The 21,901-nt window shown below is 33.7% G+C and overlaps 1 protein-coding gene across 5 annotated transcripts in view; it reads left to right on the top strand.

Moving 5' to 3' along the window:
• LOC137013987 (dnaJ homolog subfamily C member 13-like) overlaps positions 1-21,901 on the top strand; it is a 69,360-nt gene that overhangs the window by 12,430 nt on the left and 35,029 nt on the right. For 3 of the 5 annotated variants that reach the window (XM_067378062.1, XM_067378061.1, XM_067378064.1), the window contains exons 3-13: positions 7,267-7,342; positions 7,625-7,774; positions 7,917-7,958; positions 10,908-11,108; positions 11,193-11,399; positions 11,483-11,578; positions 13,124-13,215; positions 13,298-13,464; positions 15,732-15,811; positions 15,903-16,072; positions 16,267-16,299. In XM_067378062.1, coding sequence (XP_067234163.1) covers positions 7,267-7,342; positions 7,625-7,774; positions 7,917-7,958; positions 10,908-11,108; positions 11,193-11,399; positions 11,483-11,578; positions 13,124-13,215; positions 13,298-13,464; positions 15,732-15,811; positions 15,903-16,072; positions 16,267-16,299 — 1,314 coding nt within the window. The remainder of the gene's footprint in view (positions 1-7,266; positions 7,343-7,624; positions 7,775-7,916; positions 7,959-10,907; positions 11,109-11,192; positions 11,400-11,482; positions 11,579-13,123; positions 13,216-13,297; positions 13,465-15,731; positions 15,812-15,902; positions 16,073-16,266; positions 16,300-21,901) is intronic. The other 2 variants (XM_067378065.1, XM_067378063.1) reach the window with 1 other exon arrangement.

Genomic DNA, 21,901 nt, shown 5'->3' with positions numbered 1-21,901 from the left:
GTAAAACTGAACCGGAAGAATGATTATAGATGTGGTTTTGTTAGTGTTATAGGGCTGTCCCTTCACTTGTCGTCTCGGCTGTAGAAGTTTTCACCACACTAGAAGTGTTTAAGAGAGTCTTCCAGTGATAAATTTCAGCTGTGCAGTTGAGATGATATAATCTGCCTGCTGTTATTCCGAGATCTGTGAGAATCATTCCTCATGCATGTGCTGTTATCACCGCATCTGAGCCGATGATTAAGCTTTTGGACAATATCAGCACTGCTCAGTTTCATTCTTTTTCAAATTTTATTGGTTACAAACTTGTGGCCAAGATTAGATTGTGAAACTTTTTTTAGTTCCTGATTTCCAAAGTTGTCTTATTCTTTGTCTGTATTTATACCTCTAGTATAGAATAATACTATCGTAGTATACTATTTTCAACAGTATGTGAAACAATGCTAAAGAGCGAGCTAAAGCATTGAAAATCCCAATTTCCACTATAAGGGCAATAATTAATTAAGAAGTTCCAATCAACTAAAGATGTTATGAATCTGCCTGGAAGTGGATGTGTGTCTAAATCATCCTAATGTGTGGTGAGGAGGAGAGTTTGAGCGGACAAAGACTCTCTGAGGATCACAGCTGGAGAATTGCAGAGATTAGTTGAGTCTTGAGTCTCAGAAAGCCTAAAAAAATACCAAAAAGCAGCTTCATCCCCACAAGTTGTTCAGGAGAGTTTCAAGAAAAATCCTCTTCGCTCATCCATAAACAATCTCCAACATATTCAGTTGTCAGACACGTCTGGAACTAAACAGGACTGGGTTTTTTGGTCAGATGAAACTAAAAAAAAATTTTTGGGAAGCAAACCCACCAGATGGGTTTGGTGCACACAGGAATAAAAAGTAGCCCATGTCCATGGTTAAATATACTGCTGGATCTTTAATGTTATAGGCCTGTGCCCGGTTGCATAAAGCACCTTAAGTGTAATTTTCCCTTAAGATCGCCCTTATGTTACACTTAAACTTGGGTGTTACAGAAAATAACCTTTTAAGTATTACTTTAAGGGTTTCTTTAGGTGAAACATCATAAACCCTAAGAATTTCCCTTAAATATGTATTTTTCACTCAAGTAATCCCTTAAAAAACCGTAAGTGTTGCATAAAGCCCCTTAACCGTGATTTCCCTAAGTATAACATAAGGTTAGGAAAACTTCACCTTAAGTGTTACACGGAGTGAGCAGGTTCAATCCAAGTCTTCTAACGAGACACGATCGACCGCTATATATGATAAACAAATTGTACTTTAGTGGTTTATTCACATAAACATTGATGAAATCACATATGTAGCACATATCTTATATAGTCAACAGAAGCGCAAATGTGCGTACATCACACGCAAAAACAAATCTCATTGGTTCTTGCGTGCACGTTTGAGCTTCCGACACAGCCGTAATCATATGGATGTTTTTCAATAAATAGACATGAACGATGAGAGAATATTAAAAATATCTTTGTTATCTAAAGATGAATGAAAGTCTTATGGATTTGGAACCATATCTTATGGATTTGGAGTTTCTTGTCTGGTTGTTCTTTCATATTTGGCTTTCTTTTTTGTTTTCTTTATCCATCTTATGTTGTTTTCTGTGAAAACTTATCACGGTATGTATTAACAAATAACGTGTCCATAGCAACATTTTATAACGGCAAAACCTGGGTTGCTGCCGTGAAACACTTAACGGTTTCCCTTACCTAAGTGAAGATTTTAAGAGATTATATGCAACACCCTTAAGTCATTCCCTTAGTTAAGGGGAAATCAGGCCTTAAGTGTCATACTTAAGGGAAAAACTTAAGGTGCCTTATGCAACCAGGCACTGTTTTTTTTCCTGGAGGTTCTAGACATCTATGGCATCATGGATTCCATCAGGACAATGATCCAAAAACAAACATCAAAATCAACACAAACATGTGTCACTGAGCACAAAATGCAGCTTCTGCCATGACCGTCCCAGTCTTCCTGACCTGAACCCTAAAGAAAACTGAAGAGAAGAATCATTAACATGGAGCTGGAATCTGAAGGATCTGGAGAGAGTCTGTATGGAGGAATGATCTGTAGACATTATAGAAGAAGACTCGAGCTGTTATCTTGGGAAAAGGTTTAAAAAACGATTGAATAAAAGAGTATGATTAATTGTGGCCAATGTGTATTAGAGAAAAACATTTATTTCAGTTATTTCATTTTCACATATATAATATACTCGGAGCCTAAGCTTTCACTGTAAGCTGAAGATATATGTAATCAAACGATAGGAGGATTTGTTGGGTCCAGTCATGTGATGAGTATGTGATGCACTTGTCCCGGGGAAGATGTTAAAAGCCACAGACAATGAATAATTAACCAGTCTTGTGACTGGAGCTAGTATTATTCTACGAGGTCACAGAGACAGAAAGGAGACTGGATGGACGGGTGTGGCCTTCAGCTGGAAATAATAAGTATTTGAAATAGCAAACTATCATCCATTTTTGCAGTATGTAAGCTGCATACTGCCAATAATTAAGACTCAAATTTTCAGTCTAATCAAAATTGAACAAATATAAAACGACTGTTTTTATTTCTGAAATAAGGGTACGAGTCAGTCTCTGACTGTTGTTCCCAGTATTATTTGCTATCGTTTATCATGTTACGCTGGTAAACTGCGGTATCTGTTATTACTGCTATCTTTCACACTTGCTGAAAGCATGTCAGCTGCGTAGCGGATGAGATGGTGTTGAAAACGTTCCTGTCACTCACAAAGGATGCTCTCAGTGTCGACATAAAGACATAATGAACACATTATCCTCTGTCTGTCAGAGCAGTACAGTTTTTGAAGAATGTTGTCGTTTGAGTTTTTTGTGTTTTTGTTTTTATGATGTTTTTGTCACACCTGATGCTCCTTCACAAGCATCTTGGTGACATACAGTATGTGTTTGTTCTGGTCGTTACAGAATTAGTTTAGTTCCCATATTAGACATTTAGACACTGTCAGTCCAGGAAACTGCTGTTGCACAAACGTAGCTGCTAATTTAAGACTGTCTGACCAACTATAGGGCCCTATGAAATCTGTTTTATTTTTTCCAAAATTCCGTTTTTTCCATTTTAATTTTTCTGGATTCTGTTTTTTTTTTTCGTTTTATTTATTTTTTGACTCCATTTTAATGGTTAAAGTAAATTTTAGTAATCAAAACGCATGCCTAATTAATTGAAATAATGAATCTTGTCCAATTTACCAACAATTTAATAAAAGTTTAACAAAAAAATTACTTTTTTTTTTTTTTTTTTTTTTTTTTTAGGGCCCTATGATAAACACTTTATTCTTTACCCTCAAATTTAATTTTACCAAATTCTGTTTTCGGGATTCCATTTTAATGGTTTAATTCTATTTTAATAATCAAAAAGCATGTCTAATTAATTGAATTCTTAAAAACAATATTTATTAATTTAAAAAATATATATTATGAATTTTTTTTTTTTTTCAGAAGTTCTGTTGTGTATTTAAATTTTTCTGGCAATCAAATGAACGCATACCATTTAATTGATCTTTTAATTATGAAATTTAACTTTTTTTTTTGTCAAACAATGTGCTGCACAACAGAGCTTTACTGTTAAAATTAAAACATGGAAGAAACACTGAGATTATTGTTTAAAAATATATTTTAATAATTTATTGTTAAATTAATTTATCCAAATTCTACTGTACAACAGTAATATGTTAAATCAAACTTTTATTTTGACGGTTTGCCTAGAGCTTTGAGTTTCTCTGTGTTTATATAGTAAATATATAGTATATATAGTAAATTCCGTTTTTATGAATGGATTCTGTGATTCCGTCCGCGATTCCGTGATTGCGGAAATTATAGGGCCCTACAACTAGCAATTAAGGTAGGGCCCTAATGATTTCTGCGATGCAGAAAATGCAGATGGAATCACGAAATCCAGTCATAAAAACAGAATTTACTGTATAACGTGGAATGTCACACAATTTGTCAATTTTTTGTGAAAAAATTTAAATTAGGTCAGCACACTTAAATCAAATTGCGATATAGACAAGTGTCTGTTAATATTAAACTGCACTCACTATATGAGGACATGAACTTCATCTCCAGAGTCACTTCATGAGCATTTTACAGTTTCATTTAAGACTATCGTCATTTCATAAACACACAAACTCAATGGTCTTCCCGTCAAAATAAAAGTTTGGTTTAACGTAAAGAAATGATGACAGAAATATATTTCTGTTATACAGTAGAATTTAGCTACGTATCAATGTATCAATAATAATACAAACATTAATAATAATAATAATAATAATAATAATACATTATTAAAACTATATTTTAAGGACTAATCACACATTTTCTAACATGCTAATTTTAACAGCAAAGCTCTGTTGTCCATCATTTGATTGTCAGAAAAATTTAAAATACACAACACAGAATTTCTGAAAAAACATTTTTTTTAATTTTTTTTTTTATAAATTCAATTAATTAGACATGCTTTTTGATTATTAAAATGTAATTAAACCATTAAAATGGAATCCAGAAAACAGAATTTGGTAAAAATCAAATGGAATGTGATTATTTTTTGTTAAACTTTTAATAAATTGTTGTTGAATTGTATAAGTTTCATGATTTCAATTAATTAGACATGCTTTTTGAGTACTGAAATTTAAATTAACTGTTAAAATTGGGTCCAAAAACATTAAAACGGAGAAAAAAAAAAAAAACAGAATGCAGAAAAATTACGCACAGTATCATTCTGTTTATTATAAGCGCTGCAGTTTGTTGTCTGTCAATTTAAATGCTCAAGCTCATTAAAGCAGGATGGATTCTGATTGGCCGTCAATATTTTTATGATTCAAGAATTCTGAACGTGACTCCAATTATATCCAATATGTCGTTATCGTTCTAGTTTTGCTGTGAACTTTCACATTTAGAATGCCTTTATAGATCTATATCTGTATAGTTATTGTCATTAGTGTGAATGCATCTTTAGGACTAATCAGTCTTACTTTTCAGATTCAAATTAGCCCAGTCTACCTTTTTATCTAACTGACATAAAGCTGTGACCATTCTTGAAGAAGAAAAAAGAAGACTAAGACTAGTCTAAACAATTTAAAAGATTTGATTACTTAGAGACTAGTTAGATAGAGATAGAGACTAGCAGTATATTGTGGTATTGTGCACTTCACAACAACACAAACTTGTTTATGCATGTTTTCTTACAGCAACGTCTGGCATGTTTACATTTTTACGTGGCATAAGGAATCCGGTCAGACTGAAACAGAAATGTGCTTTGATAGGATTTCAAACCACGTACGAACGTAGCGTGAAATCAGTTGGTTAAACAAATTCTATTTCATGTCTGTTTGCCTTTCACACGTAATACTAAATATAATCTGATTCCAGTTGGATATGAACACTGGGTTTGTACTGACAGTCTGAACAAGGCTTTAGAAGAATGAACTGCTGACTTGGCAAGTTTCTCTGTAATAGATCTGTGATTCTGTGTGTAGTGAAGTGATTAATGCCACTTCTCTTAATCTTTGTGTCCGTGAACCTGAAACGCATTGCATTCATCTTGCCTCGTCTCTTCTCTTCCTGTGAAAGTGATGTTGTTCCTCCTGCCTGTTAAGCTACTGTTGTCTGTCAAGCTGTCTTTTGTTCCATTTGCATGTAATAAAACAATGACGAGGATGTTTGTGGGTGGAAGACGCTTTTTTCAAGCTGTCAGTGGTGTTTGTTGGGTGTTTCTGGATCATTCATTATCTGTTGTTTCTTTTAAGAAAATTAGGAAAGTCAAAAATGTAGGACTTTCACCTTCTGATCAATGACAGAAATTAACCTTCCCACTATGAGTTGATATTTGACTCTTTAAAATGATTTGCCGTGGCCTTTTCTTTTCTTTGTAAGGGCATTTTTACAAACTTTAGTATATGTGTCATCTTTTCTATATTTATAAATTGAGTTAGAAGAATAATAAGACACAATCAGGAAGATTAATCAATCAATCAAACAATATAATCATTATATTTTAAATTACTATATTTTGAAAGAAATGCAAATAAAAACTTTATTCTCTCCATTTCATCAACTTGTTTCAGAGTAACTGGTATAAACAAGCACATTACTCAAATTAATATTAACACATATTAACTAAATTAATTCATATAATTACTATTAATACTCAACATTAAACTGGTTTCTTAGCATTTTCTTTACACAAAGCACAAATTCAGTGCATTTTCCTGCCCTCTTTTGATTGACAGGATATATAGTCTCTGACTATTGGCTGTTTTTAAACTATCAGCTGATGAGAGTGAAAATGTGCTTTTATCAGCCAATACTGAATATTTGCCGATATATTGGTGCATCCCTAATTAAATGATTTAAATAACTGAAATGGTACTTTAAAAATGTAAGTAAAATTGCCAGTAGGGGGCGGCAAGTCACTGGATTTGTCACTGAATCATTAATTCAATCGATTCATTCAAACAACTGATTCATTCAGGAGCAAAGCATCGACTGTCTTTATAAATGAGTCATTGAATCATTGACTCACTAGACTCATTTTGAAAACGCAGATTCATTCATAAACTAAACACCTGTTTGCTTGGAGATGCAAACTATTGGGAACTATTTTCGTTGACGAAATCTGACAATATTGTTCCTAAAATGTAAGTCACTTTATATTAACTTCGTTATCAGTATTACATTTGCATACTCCCTTGTCTCAGTTCATCGCAATCTCACAAACGTCCGTTATAGTCAGTGAAGTTGACTACTCTGCACTTTGTTTGTTATAATGAGAGGATTTGTGAGCTTGCATAACTCGGCACTAAACAAACGTTTTGAGAAGGTTTGTGGATTTGAACTTAAATGATTGGCCATTGTGTTTAAGAAATCAACAGATATGTCTGTGATTGGATGGATCACACTGTAGAGCCCTGATTAGAGTCCTTTACTCACTCGGATCATTCCTCCTTGCTTCTCCATTTTGAGATCAGGGTTTTGTAACTCTGTCTCACACACACACACACACACGTTCCTCTCTAATTACTGCCATTGTTATTTTCAGACCGTCTGGGAGAAACTGTTTTTGGACAAAGACCGATAACAATGCCATCTTTGAGCTCGTCTGGTTTTTCATGTTGATCGGTCTGAACTCTCTGCACTGATGGATGACCAGTTGTTTTGCTATTAAGTTACATGCAGTATCCGACACACAAGAGAATGTAATGTTTTTCTTTCTTCAGGTACAAGCGTGTGTTCTCCGTGGGGACTCATGGCATCACCACATACAATCCAACAACCTTAGAAGTTACAAACCAGGTACTGCTGACAGATTAAGAGCTGAGGACGAGTATAAATTCTTTACATCATTTTTAATAATAAAAAATAAACTAATAATACATTTCTGACATAACAAAGGCCATATGGGCAGGGAAAATTTAACCAATAGTATCATAGCCTCTTTTCATAATCCAGTCAAATCCTGATGGATAAAACATTAGTGCATTATTTTCTCATAAATATTAAGTTTCAAATGCCAATATGTCAAACATTGATATATTTAATACATATTGTGTGATATTATCTGTCTTGCATGTCCAGTGGCCGTACGGCGATATCTGTGGCATCGCTCCGGCGGGGAAAGGCCAGGGAACCGAGTTCAACCTCACGTTCCGCAAGGGCAGCGGGAAGAAGTCCGAAACGCTGAAGTTCTCCACTGAGCATCGCACTGAGCTGCTGACAGAAGCACTGGTGAGAGATCTCGTCTTCTCAATCGATTCTTTGTTTTTTTTAAGACACTTCATTCCACATCATTCTTCATTAGAATCAGGTTTCATCACACTGATCCAGAAAGGCTCTTGAAATGCTGATTTTGTCTCTCTCTGCTCCACAGAGGTTCAGAACAGACTTCTCAGAGGGAAAAATCACCGGAAGAGTGAGTATAATCCCATCTGATCCTGATTCATGGTTTACATATAAACAGTGTTTTTCTCCCACCACCTGCGTAAAAAAATTCTACTGTTTTTCGACAAACACCAAGGTTGTTTGGTAATTTAATTTGCCTTCTGTGTTTCTAAGAGAGAAATCAGTCCAAAATTCATTTTCAAAAATTCAGGGTAGTGAACACATTTGAAATCTGGACACTTTTATTACTGAAATGCTGTTTTGATGAATAACATTACATCACCGATCCACTACAGTGAGCATTAGCTGTTAATGCTGTTCAAATGGGTCATTATTATGGTTTTGAATATGGTATTTTTTTTTTTTTTTTTTATATATTTGTTATATGCTTCTTTATGAAATTGTGAGCTTGTGCAACTAATCAGTTATTTCTGCTAAAAATGACATCATTTTGAAAGATAAAATGCAAAACAGTTTTAACAATAGTGTGACAATAAATAGAATATTATTTTCCTCTTAATAAATGAAATAGGATTTTTTTTTCCATTTTATTCCAAGCATGTGACATTGTTTACACCTTCACAGTCATGTGATTGACCACAAAAGCAGTGCTCCTCCAGCGTGAATAAATCACCATCCGAATGCATGAGTTTGATCACTGAACTGCCACGTAAATTTATTTTTACAGTTGCATGAGAAACAATAACTTAACCACAACCATAACTTTATTCCACGACTGAATAAAAAATAAAAAGGTAATTGCGACATTTATATCACAATAGTGACTTTATAACTTGCAATTGTGACTTTATATCTCGCAATTCTGACTTTATATCACAATAGTGACTTTATATTGCAATTGTGAATTTATATCGCAATTCTGACTTTATAATACTCAATTCTGACTTTATATCTTGCAATTCTGACTTTTTATCTCACTATAGTGACTTATATTGCAATTGTGACTTTATATCGCAATTCTGACTTTATAACTCACTATAGTGACTTTATATTGCAATTGTGAATTTATATCGCAATTCTAACTTTATAATACTCAATTCTGACTTTATATCTTGCAATTCTGACTTTTTATCTCACTATAGTGACTTATATCGCAATTGTGACTTTATAACTCACAATAGTAACTTTATATCGCAATTGTGAATTTATATTGCAGTTCTGACTTTATAATACTCAATTCTGACTTTATATCTTGCAATTCTGACTTTATATCTCACTATAGTAACTTTATATTGCAATTGTGAATTTATATCACAATTCTAACTTTATAATACTCAATTCTGACTTTATATCTTGCAATTCTGACTTTATATCTCACAATAGTAACTTTATATTGCAATTGTGAATTTATATCGCAGTTCTGACTTTATATCTCACTATAGTGATTTTGTATTGCAATTCTGACTTTATAACTCACAATTGCGACTTTATATCTCGCAATTCTGACTTTATAACTCACTATAGTGACTTATATCGCAATTGTGACTTTATATCGCAATTCTGACTTTATATCTCACAATTCTGACTTTATACTCACAATAGTGAATTTATATCACAATTCTAACTTTATAATACTCAATTCTGACTTTATATCTTGCAATTCTGACTTTTTATCTCACTATAGTGACTTATATCGCAATTGTGACTTTATAACTCACAATAGTAACTTTATATTGCAATTGTGAATTTATATCGCAGTTCTGACTTTATATCTCACTATAGTGACTTTATATTGCAATTGTGATTTTATATCACAATTCTAACTTTATAATACTCAATTCTGACTTTATATCTTGCAATTCTGACTTTTTATCTCACTATAGTGACTTATATCGCAGTTCTGATTTTATAACTCACAATAGTAACTTTATATTGCAATTGTGAATTTATATCGCAGTTCTGACTTTTTATCTCAATATAGTGACTTATATCGCAGTTCTGATTTTATAACTCACAATAGTAACTTTATATTGCAATTGTGAATTTATATCGCAGTTCTGACTTTATATCTCACTATAGTGATTTTGTATTGCAATTCTGACTTTATAACTCACAATTGCGACTTTATAACTCACAATTGCGACTTTATATCTCGCAATTCTGACTTTATAACTCACTATAGTGACTTATATCGTAATTGTGACTTTATATCGCAATTCTGACTTTATATCTCACTATAGTGACTTTATATTGCAATTGTGACTTTATATCGCAATTCTGACTTTATATCTCACAATTCTGACTTTATACTCACAATAGTGACTTTATATTGCAATTGTGACTTTATATCGCAATTCTGACTTTATATCTCACAATTCTGACTTTATACTCACTATAGTGATTTTATATCGCAATTGTGAATTTATAACTTGCAATTGTGACTATAACTCACAATTCTGACTTTATATCTTGCAATTCTGACTTTATATCTCACTATAGTGACTTATATCGCAATAGTGACTTTATATCGCAATAGTGACTTTATATCGCAATTGTGACTTTATATCTTGCAATTCTGACACAACACGCAATTGCATCTTTATCCCCCGGTTTCACAGACAAGGATTAAGCTAGTCCTAGACTAAAATGCACGTTTGAGTTGTTTTAACTGAAAGTAACTTGCCCTGACATATCTTGAAATATGTCAGTGTTATTGTTTTGTCTCAAGATGCACACCAGTACTGTTTTTTTCTAGTGTATATTCATAAAAGCTATTTAAATGCCCTAACTGAATTAAGGCCTAATCCAGGCTTAGACTAAGCCCTGTCTGTGAAACTGGGGCTATATCTCACAGTTCTGACTTTATAATGCAATTATGACTTTATAACTCTCAATTATATTCTTCACTTTCTGTAGCTCCTCATGAAGTAAAACAGTTCAGGATTGGTCAGAACCGACTGTGCATGTTTTCATGATGCTAGTGTTTTGTATTTTGCTAATTCTGCTGGTGTTTCCTCAGCGCTATAACTGCTACAAGCATCACTGGAGCGACACACGGAAGAGCGTGTGTTTGGAAGTCACTCCCGGAGGCATCGATCAGATCGACCCCCAGACCAACCGCGTGATCTGCTCGTATGACTACCGCTGTGTCGAGGGCTTCGCCGAGGTCTCCGACTACCAGGGCGGCTTCTGTGTGCTGTACGGCGGCTTCGGCAGACTGGTCTGTGTGCAGTTCCTGTTCAACACAGAGTTCAACACTCCCATTAACGTATTACTGACGCTCTTTCTCTTTTGCTCTCTGCAGCATCTTTTTGCATCTGAGCATCGTGACGAGATCATTCGCAGCGCGATCGAGCACGCCGGCAACTTTATCGGCATCACGTTACGCCTCCGTAAGGAGCAGCTGACGTTCGAGGGCTTCCTCGGCGAGCGTCTGGGGAAGTACGGTTCAGACGAGTGCATCACCTCGCTCACCGAGTTCATCGTGCAGAAGCTCTCGCCGCGGCACACGGTAAGATGCGACAGCCGAATCCACACATGCTCGTGAAGTCATGTGCTCTCTGATGATGTGATTGGTGATTGTGTTGGTCTCAGGAGCCGGTGAAGCGGATCTTGGCCCTCACAGAGACGTGTCTGGTGGAGAGAGACCCTGGCTCCTACAACATAGTCACCGTTAAGCCCTTCGGAGAGGTCTGTCTTTTTAAAACAGAACAAACGCAGCAAATAAACACTTGGTCTAGTGAAACAACATCAAATTAACTATTTTCATCCATTTTACTTTAGTAATGTGATATATTTCAGAGTAAAATGGGCTGTTAAATATTGGTTATACTTTATTTCGATGGTCACTTTAGTCACTACTAAGTAGCTTTGCAACTACATGTCAACTAACATTAGAATTGACATTAACCCTTGTGCGGTCTTCGTTTAGGAAGTACACTCAGGGTCAGGCAACAAAATGTAATTTTGAAACAAAAAACATATTTATATATTTTTTTAAACAAATGTAATTTTACTCTGTTTATTAATGTTTTTACTCCACATTGTGCAGTTTGTGGAGGATTTATCGTATTTTTTAAATTTATATAAATAAATAAAAAATATTTTTATACAAAAACAGCTTTTAATGCAAAATTCACTTTGTAGAAGATCCACATTTCTAACTTTCATTCATGGGGATAACATGGATAATTTGACATGGTTTAGTGTAAGATTTTTGCCCATCTTTTGGAAAATGCAGTTTTAAAAGTAAAACAAATATCACTGTTACCAGTAGATGGCAGCAGAGTTCCACTATTTGCTATTGACTGATTGAAAGACTCTTTTCACAAGTATTTTTCAGTTGGATTCATATATAAATATTATGAAATCACAATTATAACAAAAAAGCTATTTTTTGTCAAAGTTTAGTATTTTTTTGTAATGAAAAAAATATTTTTTTCAATATTGTTACATTATGATGAGACACTTAGAAAATGGACAAAAATCATCCTCAAAATTAACATGTTTGAGAATTATTTTTTTCAGTACAAAAAAAAAGCTAAAATTTGACAAAGTAATTTTTATTGTCATAATTGTGATTTCATAATATTTAGATATAAATCCAACTGAAGAATACTTGTGAAAAGATGTCTTTCAGTCAGTCAAATAGCAAAGAGTGGAGCTCTGCTGCCATATACTGGTAAAAGTGATCATTTTTTACTTTTAAAACTGCATTTTCCAAAAGATGGGCAAAAATCTTACACTTAACCATGTCAAATTATCCATGTTATCCCCATGAATGAAAGTTAGAAATGTGGGTCTGTTATAAAGTGAATTTTACATAAAAAAAGCTGTTTTTTGTATATAAACCTCCTCAACAAAATATGTATTTATTTATTTATATAAATTTAAAAGATATGATACATCCTCCAAAAACTGCACAAATATGAAGTAAAAACATTAATAAACAGAGTAAAATTACATTTTGTTGCCTGAGGTCTCTGAAGACCCCAAAGACCCTGAGTGTGAATTATTTTCTACACTAACATAAAAACAAGATATCACTCCAATTTTTTGTATTTATTTGTAAATCTAGAAAGTGTTAACAACTGTACAAAGCTTCATGTCATTTGGACAAAGATACCATTTATTTTAATTTGAGCAAACGTTACATTAACCCTTTAAGTAATTTGTATTTATATTCTGTATAAATTGCTAATCAGAATAAGCTGATGTCGAGTGTGTGTTGTGCAGGTTTTCGCTCTGATCTGTGATGCGGAGAATCCTCAGATCTTCAGCATCGAGTTCATCCGAGGACAGATCCGGAAGTACTGCTCCACAGACAGGTGCGCATCCACAGACGCTGCTTCTGCTCTTCTCTGCCTGATATAAGCCTGTGTGTTAGAGCCGTCTCTGTGCTGTCTGCAGGGACTCTCTGCTGGCGAGTCTGCTGGACAGCGTGAGGGCGTCTGGGAACAGGGATGTGTGTGTGAAGATGGCGCCCACACGGAGGGGTCAGCGCTGGGGTCTGCTCAGCATGCCTGTGGATGAGGAGGTGGAGAGTCTTCACCTGAAATTCCTCGCGGCGCCGCCAAGTACGGACTTCACTAGACTGGGCTGTTGCTCATTTAGTGATTTTAACTGATCGTATAGTTTCGGAGATGCTCTGACCCAGTTGTCTAGCCATCACAGTTTGGTCCTTGTCAAAATCACTTAAATCCTTACGCTTGACTACTCTGAGGACAAAATGTTCACTTGCTGCTTAATATATCTAGGGCCATATGAAAACATTTTATTTTTTTTATTTTTCTGGATTCCGTTTTTTTCCATTTAAATTTTTTAGACTCGATTTTAATGATTCAATTAAATTTTAATAATCAAAAAGAATGTCTAACTAATTGAATTCTTAAAAAACAATAAATTTACTAATTAAAAATGTATTTTTATGAATTTTTGTTTTTTCAGAAATTCTGTTGCTCATTTACATTTTTCTTGCAATCAAATGAACGGATAATATTAATTTAATTTATCGTTTAACCATGAAATTAAACACAAAGTGCTGCACAACAGAGCATTAGGCCTACTGTTAAAATTAAAACATGGGAAAAAAACTGAGATTGTTCCTTAAAAATATAGTTTTAATAATTTATTATTATTATTATTATTATTAAGTCTATTAGTGTTAGTATTATTATTATTACATTGAAACGTATCTAAATTCTGCTGTACAACAGTAATATGTTTCTATCAAGTTAAATCGAACTTTTATTTTGACGGGTAGCTTTGAGTTTCTGCGTGTCTATCGGTGCGTTCAAGTCCTCCTGGGAAGTTCGTATTTACAAGGTGGGAAGTCGTGTGTACGACGGTAGATGTGTTCAAGTCACTTTGTTCGGAGTATGATGGTGGTGTGCCTGCTCTAAATTAAATACACAACATAACAACACTTTTACTTCTAAAAAAATGTAGAAGCTATTGTAAACTTTATTGTTACATATTACATTTTTATATTGTGATATTTTGTTGTAAATAGAAAAGCCTGACGATGTCTGTACCTGTAAGTATTGTGGTATTTCACTATGTTTCTGACTGACACGCCCCCAACTCGTACAGATCGGAGTTTAAAGAAAATCCCGAGCTCCCCACTGGTATTATGACATTGTGGTGGCGTTCGTGTACGTTCAGCTCGTAAATACAATCTTTCCGACATGACTTGAACGCACCATATGACGATAGATTTTCTTAAAGCGGTAAAATGCTGATGAAGTGATTCATCTGGAGATGAATTTTGTGCGTTCATGTCCTCATATAGTGAGGCGACAGAAGATGAAAACTCCACGAGCGTAACACGTGTTTCTGCACCATTAATTTCAGAGACACGCAGACATGCAGGATTCATGTTTAAATAGTCTTTTTGCGGTTTAATATTCACAGACACTAGTCTATATTGTGATTTAATTTAGATATAAAATATATAAAGAGATGTAAACTTGCAATTGCGGGAAAAAAAGTCGCAAGAATTGTGAGATTAAAAGTCGCAATTAATTTTTTTTTTGTTTTTTGCGAAAACGGGCTTCCATAGTATCGCGATTTAATTTAAGTGTACTGACCTGCTTTTAATTCATTCGTCAAAATTTGACAAATTCCGTGACATTCCGCGTTATATAGTAAATTCCATTTTTATGAATGAATTCCGCGATTCCGTCTGCATTTTCCGCATCGTGGAAATCATAGGGCCCTATATAGGAAGTTCGATTTAACTTCCTAAACATATTAAGAATTTAGATAAATTAATTTAATTTAATACATTATTAAAAACTATCTTTTAAGGAATAATCTCAGTTTTTCTTCCATGTTTTAATTTTAACAGTAAAGCTCTGTTGTTAATTTTTTAACCGAAAAAAAAAAATGGAATCCAGAAAAATTAAAACGGAATTTGGGAAAAATAAAACTGATTTTATTTTATTATATTTACCCATATTTCCATTTTTATGAATGAATTCCGCGATTCCGTCTGCATTTTCTGCGGAAATCATAGGGCGCTATATAAGAAGTTCGATTTAACTTCCTAAACATATTAAGAATTTAGATAAATTAATTAAGGAAATCTTTTAAGGAATAATCAGTTTTTCTTCCATATTTTAATTTTAACAGTAAAGCTCTGTTGTTAATTTAAAAAAAATAAAAAAAAAGAAAACTGAAAAAAAAAAATAAAAAAAAAATGGAATCCAGAAAAAAAAATAAAACGGATTTTATTTGATTATATTTACCTATATTTCCCACCCGTGATGAACAGATGATCAGTGTTATTCACTTCACCTGTCAGTGCTCATGATGTTTGTGTGTTTGTTGTTCTTTATTCTAGATTGCAATTTTGCAGACGCAGTGTTCAGATTTAACGCCAACATCTCTTACAGTGGAGTATTGCATGCCGTCACTCAGGACGTAAGTGTCCAATCAGCTCTGTTCGTGGCTTCATGTACATTGGGTTTGAGTATTTTAGTGTTATCCCGTCCTTCTGTTCTGTCTTTTGTAGGGTCTGTTCTCAGAGAATAAAGAGAAACTGATCAGCAACGCCATCCTGGCTCTCTTATCTCAAGACGTGGACCTGCCGGGGCCGAACTCGGAGCTGGAGGCTCAGTTTCAGGCGATCAGGCGGCTGGTGGCCTCTAAAGCCGGTTTCCAGGCCTTCACGCAGCTCCCGAAGTACGACTCCATCTTTGTAGACCAATCTGTGTTCACACATGATGATCAAACATTTTAGACACTGTTAAGCTTGTCAAGAATCCTCTCAGTTCAAACTCGCTTTGACTCTCGCTGTCTTATTCTCCACATGCTCTTCTGTGTCTGAACCGCACATGTTTGTCTGGGTTTTAATGAAAGCCCTCTGTTGTTTTAAGGTCTGGTCTCATGGGTGGACTCGAACCCACAATGTAAATATTAGTCCATATATCTCAGTGTGCCCTCTCATATCTCACATCACATCTGTCTCTCCATTGGCCTTCCTGTCTGAAACCATTTTAAGGAAATCTTCACTTGTCTTGCTGTTTTACATTTCCTCTTTTTTGGACGCTTCACATCTGCGTTCTCTCTTTCTCTCAACGGTCATTTATCATTTTATTGTCTTCCTCTGGGACACTGAGATGTATGAATCGACTGTGTGTTCCTGTCCACTATCTGCACATCTAGAGTTCATTCAGTGTTTGTGTCCAACCGGACAAATGTTGAATGGACTGCCAGAATCTCTATCTATCTATCTATCTATCTATCTATCTATCTATCTATCTATCTATCTATCTATCTATCTATCTATCTATCTATCGTTCTATCGTTCTATCGTTCTATCTATCTATCTATCTATCGTTCTATCTATCTATCTATCTATCTATCTATCTATCTATCTATCTATCTATCTATCTATCTATCTATCTATCTATCGTTCTATCGTTCTATCTATCTATCTATCTATCTATCTATCGTTCTATCTATCTATCTATCTATCTATCTATCTATCTATCGTTCTATCGTTCTATCTATCTATCTATCGTTCTATCTATCTATCGTTCTATCTATCTGTCGTTCTCTATCTATCTATCTATCTATCTATCTATCTATCTATCTATCTATCTATCTATCGTTCTATCTATCGTTCTATCTATCTATCGTTCTATCTATCGTTCTATCTATCTATCTATCTATCGTTCTATCTATCGTTCTATCTATCTATCGTTCTATCTATCTGTCGTTCTCTATCTATCTATCTATCTCTATCTGTTCTATCTGTCGTTCTCTATCTGTCGTTCTCTATCTATCTATCTATCTATCTATCTATCTATCTATCTATCTATCTATCTATCTATCTATCGTTCTATCTATCTATCTATCGTTCTATCTATCTATCGTTCTATCTATCTGTCGTTCTCTATCTATATCTATCTATCTATCTATCTATCTATCTATCTATAGTTCTATCTATAGTTCTATCTATAGTTCTATCTATAGTTCTATCTATCGTTCTATCTATCGTTCTATCTATCTATCTATCGTTCTATCTATCTATCTATCTATCGTTCTATCTATCTATCGTTCTATCTATCTATCGTTCTATCTATCGTTCTATCTATCTATCGTTCTATCTATCGTTCTATCTATCTATCGTTCTATCTATCTATCGTTCTATCTATCGTTCTATCTATCTATCTATCGTTCTATCTATCTATCTATCGTTCTATCTATCTATCGTTCTATCTATCGTTCTATCTATCTATCGTTCTATCTATCTGTCGTTCTCTATCTATCTATCTCTCTATCTATCTATCGTTCTATCTATCTATCTATCGTTCTATCTATCGTTCTATCGTTCTATCTATCGTTCTATCTATCTATCTATCTATCTATCTATCGTTCTATCTATCGTTCTATCTATCTATCGTTCTATCTATCGTTCTATCTATCTATCTGTCGTTCTCTATCTATCTATCTATCTATCTGTCGTTCTCTATCTATCTATCTATCTATCTATCTATCTATCGTTCTATCTATCGTTCTATCTATCTATCGTTCTATCTATCTATCGTTCTATCTATCGTTCTATCTATCTATCTATCGTTCTATCTATCTATCGTTCTATCTATCGTTCTATCTATCTATCGTTCTATCTATCTGTCGTTCTCTATCTATCTATCTATCTATCTATCTATCTCTATCTGTTCTATCTGTCGTTCTCTATCTATCTATCTATCTATCTATCTATCTATCTATAGTTCTATCTATCTATCTATCGTTCTATCTATCTATCTATCGTTCTATCTATCGTTCTATCTATCTGTCGTTCTCTATCTATCTATCTATCTATCTATCTATAGTTCTATCTATAGTTCTATCTATAGTTCTATCTATCGTTCTATCTATCGTTCTATCTATCTATCTATCGTTCTATCTATCGTTCTATCTATCTATCTATCGTTCTATCTATCTATCTATCTATCGTTCTATCTATCTATCGTTCTATCTATCTATCGTTCTATCTATCTATCGTTCTATCTATCTATCGTTCTATCTATCTATCGTTCTATCTATCTATCTATCGTTCTATCTATCTATCGTTCTATCTATCTATCGTTCTATCTATCTATCGTTCTATCTATCTATCTATCGTTCTATCTATCTATCGTTCTATCTATCGTTCTATCTATCTATCGTTCTATCTATCTATCGTTCTATCTATCTATCGTTCTATCTATCTATCGTTCTATCTATCTATCTATCGTTCTATCTATCTATCGTTCTATCTATCGTTCTATCTATCTATCGTTCTATCTATCTGTCGTTCTCTATCTATCTATCTCTCTATCTATCTATCGTTCTATCTATCTATCTATCGTTCTATCTATCGTTCTATCGTTCTATCTATCGTTCTATCGTTCTATCTATCGTTCTATCTATCTATCTATCTATCTATCGTTCTATCTATCGTTCTATCTATCTATCGTTCTATCTATCGTTCTATCTATCTATCTGTCGTTCTCTATCTATCTATCTATCTGTCGTTCTCTATCTATCTATCTATCTATCTATCGTTCTATCTATCGTTCTATCTATCTATCGTTCTATCTATCGTTCTATCTATCGTTCTATCTATCTATCTATCGTTCTATCTATCTATTGTTCTATCTATCGTTCTATCTATCTATCGTTCTATCTATCTGTCGTTCTCTATCTATCTATCTATCTATCTCTATCTGTTCTATCTGTCGTTCTCTATCTATCTATCTATCTATCTATCTATCTATAGTTCTATCTATCTATCTATCGTTCTATCTATCTATCTATCGTTCTATCTATCGTTCTATCTATCTGTCGTTCTCTATCTATCTATCTATAGTTCTATCTATAGTTCTATCTATAGTTCTATCTATAGTTCTATCTATCGTTCTATCTATCGTTCTATCTATCTATCTATCGTTCTATCTATCGTTCTATCTATCTATCTATCGTTCTATCTATCTATCTATCTATCGTTCTATCTATCTATCGTTCTATCTATCTATCGTTCTATCTATCTATCGTTCTATCTATCTATCGTTCTATCTATCGTTCTATCTATCTATCGTTCTATCTATCTATCGTTCTATCTATCGTTCTATCTATCTATCTATCGTTCTATCTATCTATCTATCGTTCTATCTATCTATCGTTCTATCTATCGTTCTATCTATCTATCGTTCTATCTATCTGTCGTTCTCTATCTATCTATCTCTCTATCTATCTATCGTTCTATCGTTCTATCGTTCTATCGTTCTATCTATCGTTCTATCTATCTATCGTTCTATCTATCTATCGTTCTATCTATCTATCGTTCTATCTATCGTTCTATCTATCTATCGTTCTATCTATCTATCGTTCTATCTATCTATCGTTCTATCTATCTATCGTTCTATCTATCGTTCTATCTATCGTTCTATCTATCTATCTATCGTTCTATCTATCTATCTATCGTTCTATCTATCTATCGTTCTATCTATCGTTCTATCTATCTATCGTTCTATCTATCTATCTATCTATCGTTCTATCTATCGTTCTATCTATCGTTCTATCTATCGTTCTATCTATCGTTCTATCTATCGTTCTATCGTTCTATCTATCTATCGTTCTATCTATCTATCTATCGTTCTATCTATCTATCTATCTATCTATCGTTCTATCTATCGTTCTATCTATCTATCTATCTATCTATCTATCTATCTATCTATCTATCTATCGTTCTATCTATCTATCTATCGTTCTATCTATCGTTCTATCGTTCTATCTATCGTTCTATCTATCTATCTATCTATCGTTCTATCTATCGTTCTATCTATCTATCGTTCTATCTATCGTTCTATCTATCTATCTGTCGTTCTCTATCTATCTATCTATCTATCTGTCGTTCTCTATCTATCTATCTATCTATCTGTCGTTCTCTATCTATCTATCTATCTATCTATCGTTCTATCTATCGTTCTATCTATCGTTCTATCTATCGTTCTATCTATCGTTCTATCTATCGTTCTATCTATCGTTCTATCGTTCTATCTATCGTTCTATCTATCTATCGTTCTATCTATCGTTCTATCTATCTGTCGTTCTATCTATCTGTCGTTCTCTATCTATCTATCTCTATCTGTTCTATCTGTCGTTCTCTATCTATCTATCTATCTATCTATCTATCTATCTATCTATCTATCTATCTATCTATCTATCTATCTATCTATCGTTCTATCTATCTATCTATCGTTCTATCTATCGTTCTATCTATCTGTCGTTCTCTATCTATCTATCTATCTATCTATCTATCTATCTATCTATCTATATATCTATCTATCTATCTATCTATCTATCTATCTATCGTTCTATCGTTCTATCGTTCTATCGTTCTATCGTTCTATCCATCTATCTATCTCTATCTGTTCTATCTGTCGTTATCTATCTATCTATCTATCTATCTATCTATCGTTCTATCTATCGTTCTATCTATCGTTCTATCTATTTATCGTTCTATCTATCTATTGTTCTATCTCTATCTGTTCTATCTGTCGTTCTCTCTGTCGTTCTGTCGTTCTCTATCTATCTATCTATCTATCTATCTATCTATCTATCTATCTATCTATCTATCTATCTATCTATCTATCTATCTATCTATCTATCTATCTATCTATCTATCTATCTATCTATCTATCTATCTCTATCTGTTGTTCTATCTATCTATATCTCATTCTATCTAGCGTTCTATCACTCTATCGTTCCATCCATCCATCCATCCATCCATCCATCCATCCGTCCATCCATCGTTTTATCTATCTTTTATCTGTCGATCATTTTTATCATTCTGTCTATCCATCTATTCATCTATTGTTCTATCTCTGTCGTTCTATCCATCTATCCATCTTTCTATTGTTTATCCATCATTCTATCCATCCATCGTTCCATCCATCTATCGTTCTATTGATCCGTCTGTCTATCCATCTATTGTTCTATCTGTTATCTATCATTCTCTCCATCTATCAGTCTATTATCGTTCCATCCATCCATCCATCCATCCATCCATCCATCCATCCATCCATCCATCCATCCGTGTATTGATTGTTTTATCTATATTTTATCCACCGATCATTTTTATTGTTCTATCTATCGTTCTATCCATCTATTCATCTATTGTTCTAACTGTCATTCTATCCATCACTCCATCTTTCTATCATTCTATCCATCTATCTATCCATCTGTCGATCGTTCTATCTATCCCTCTGTCTATCTATCCATCTATCATTCTATCCATCCATCCGTCTATCCATCGTTCCATCCATCCCATCTATCTATCTATCATCTATCTATCTATCTATCTATCTATCTATCTATCTATCTATCTATCTATCTATCTATCTATCTATCTATCTATCTATCTATCTATCTATCTATCTATCTATCTCTATCATTCTATCTATCTATCTCTATCATTCTATCTATCTATCTCTATCATTCTATCTATCTATCTCTATC

Source organism: Chanodichthys erythropterus, chromosome 23, assembly GCF_024489055.1.
Source record: "Chanodichthys erythropterus isolate Z2021 chromosome 23, ASM2448905v1, whole genome shotgun sequence".
Lineage (NCBI taxonomy): Eukaryota > Metazoa > Chordata > Actinopteri > Cypriniformes > Xenocyprididae > Chanodichthys > Chanodichthys erythropterus.
The sequence above is the reverse complement of the archived record's forward strand: the minus strand, read 5'-3'. Positions and strand labels throughout refer to the sequence as shown.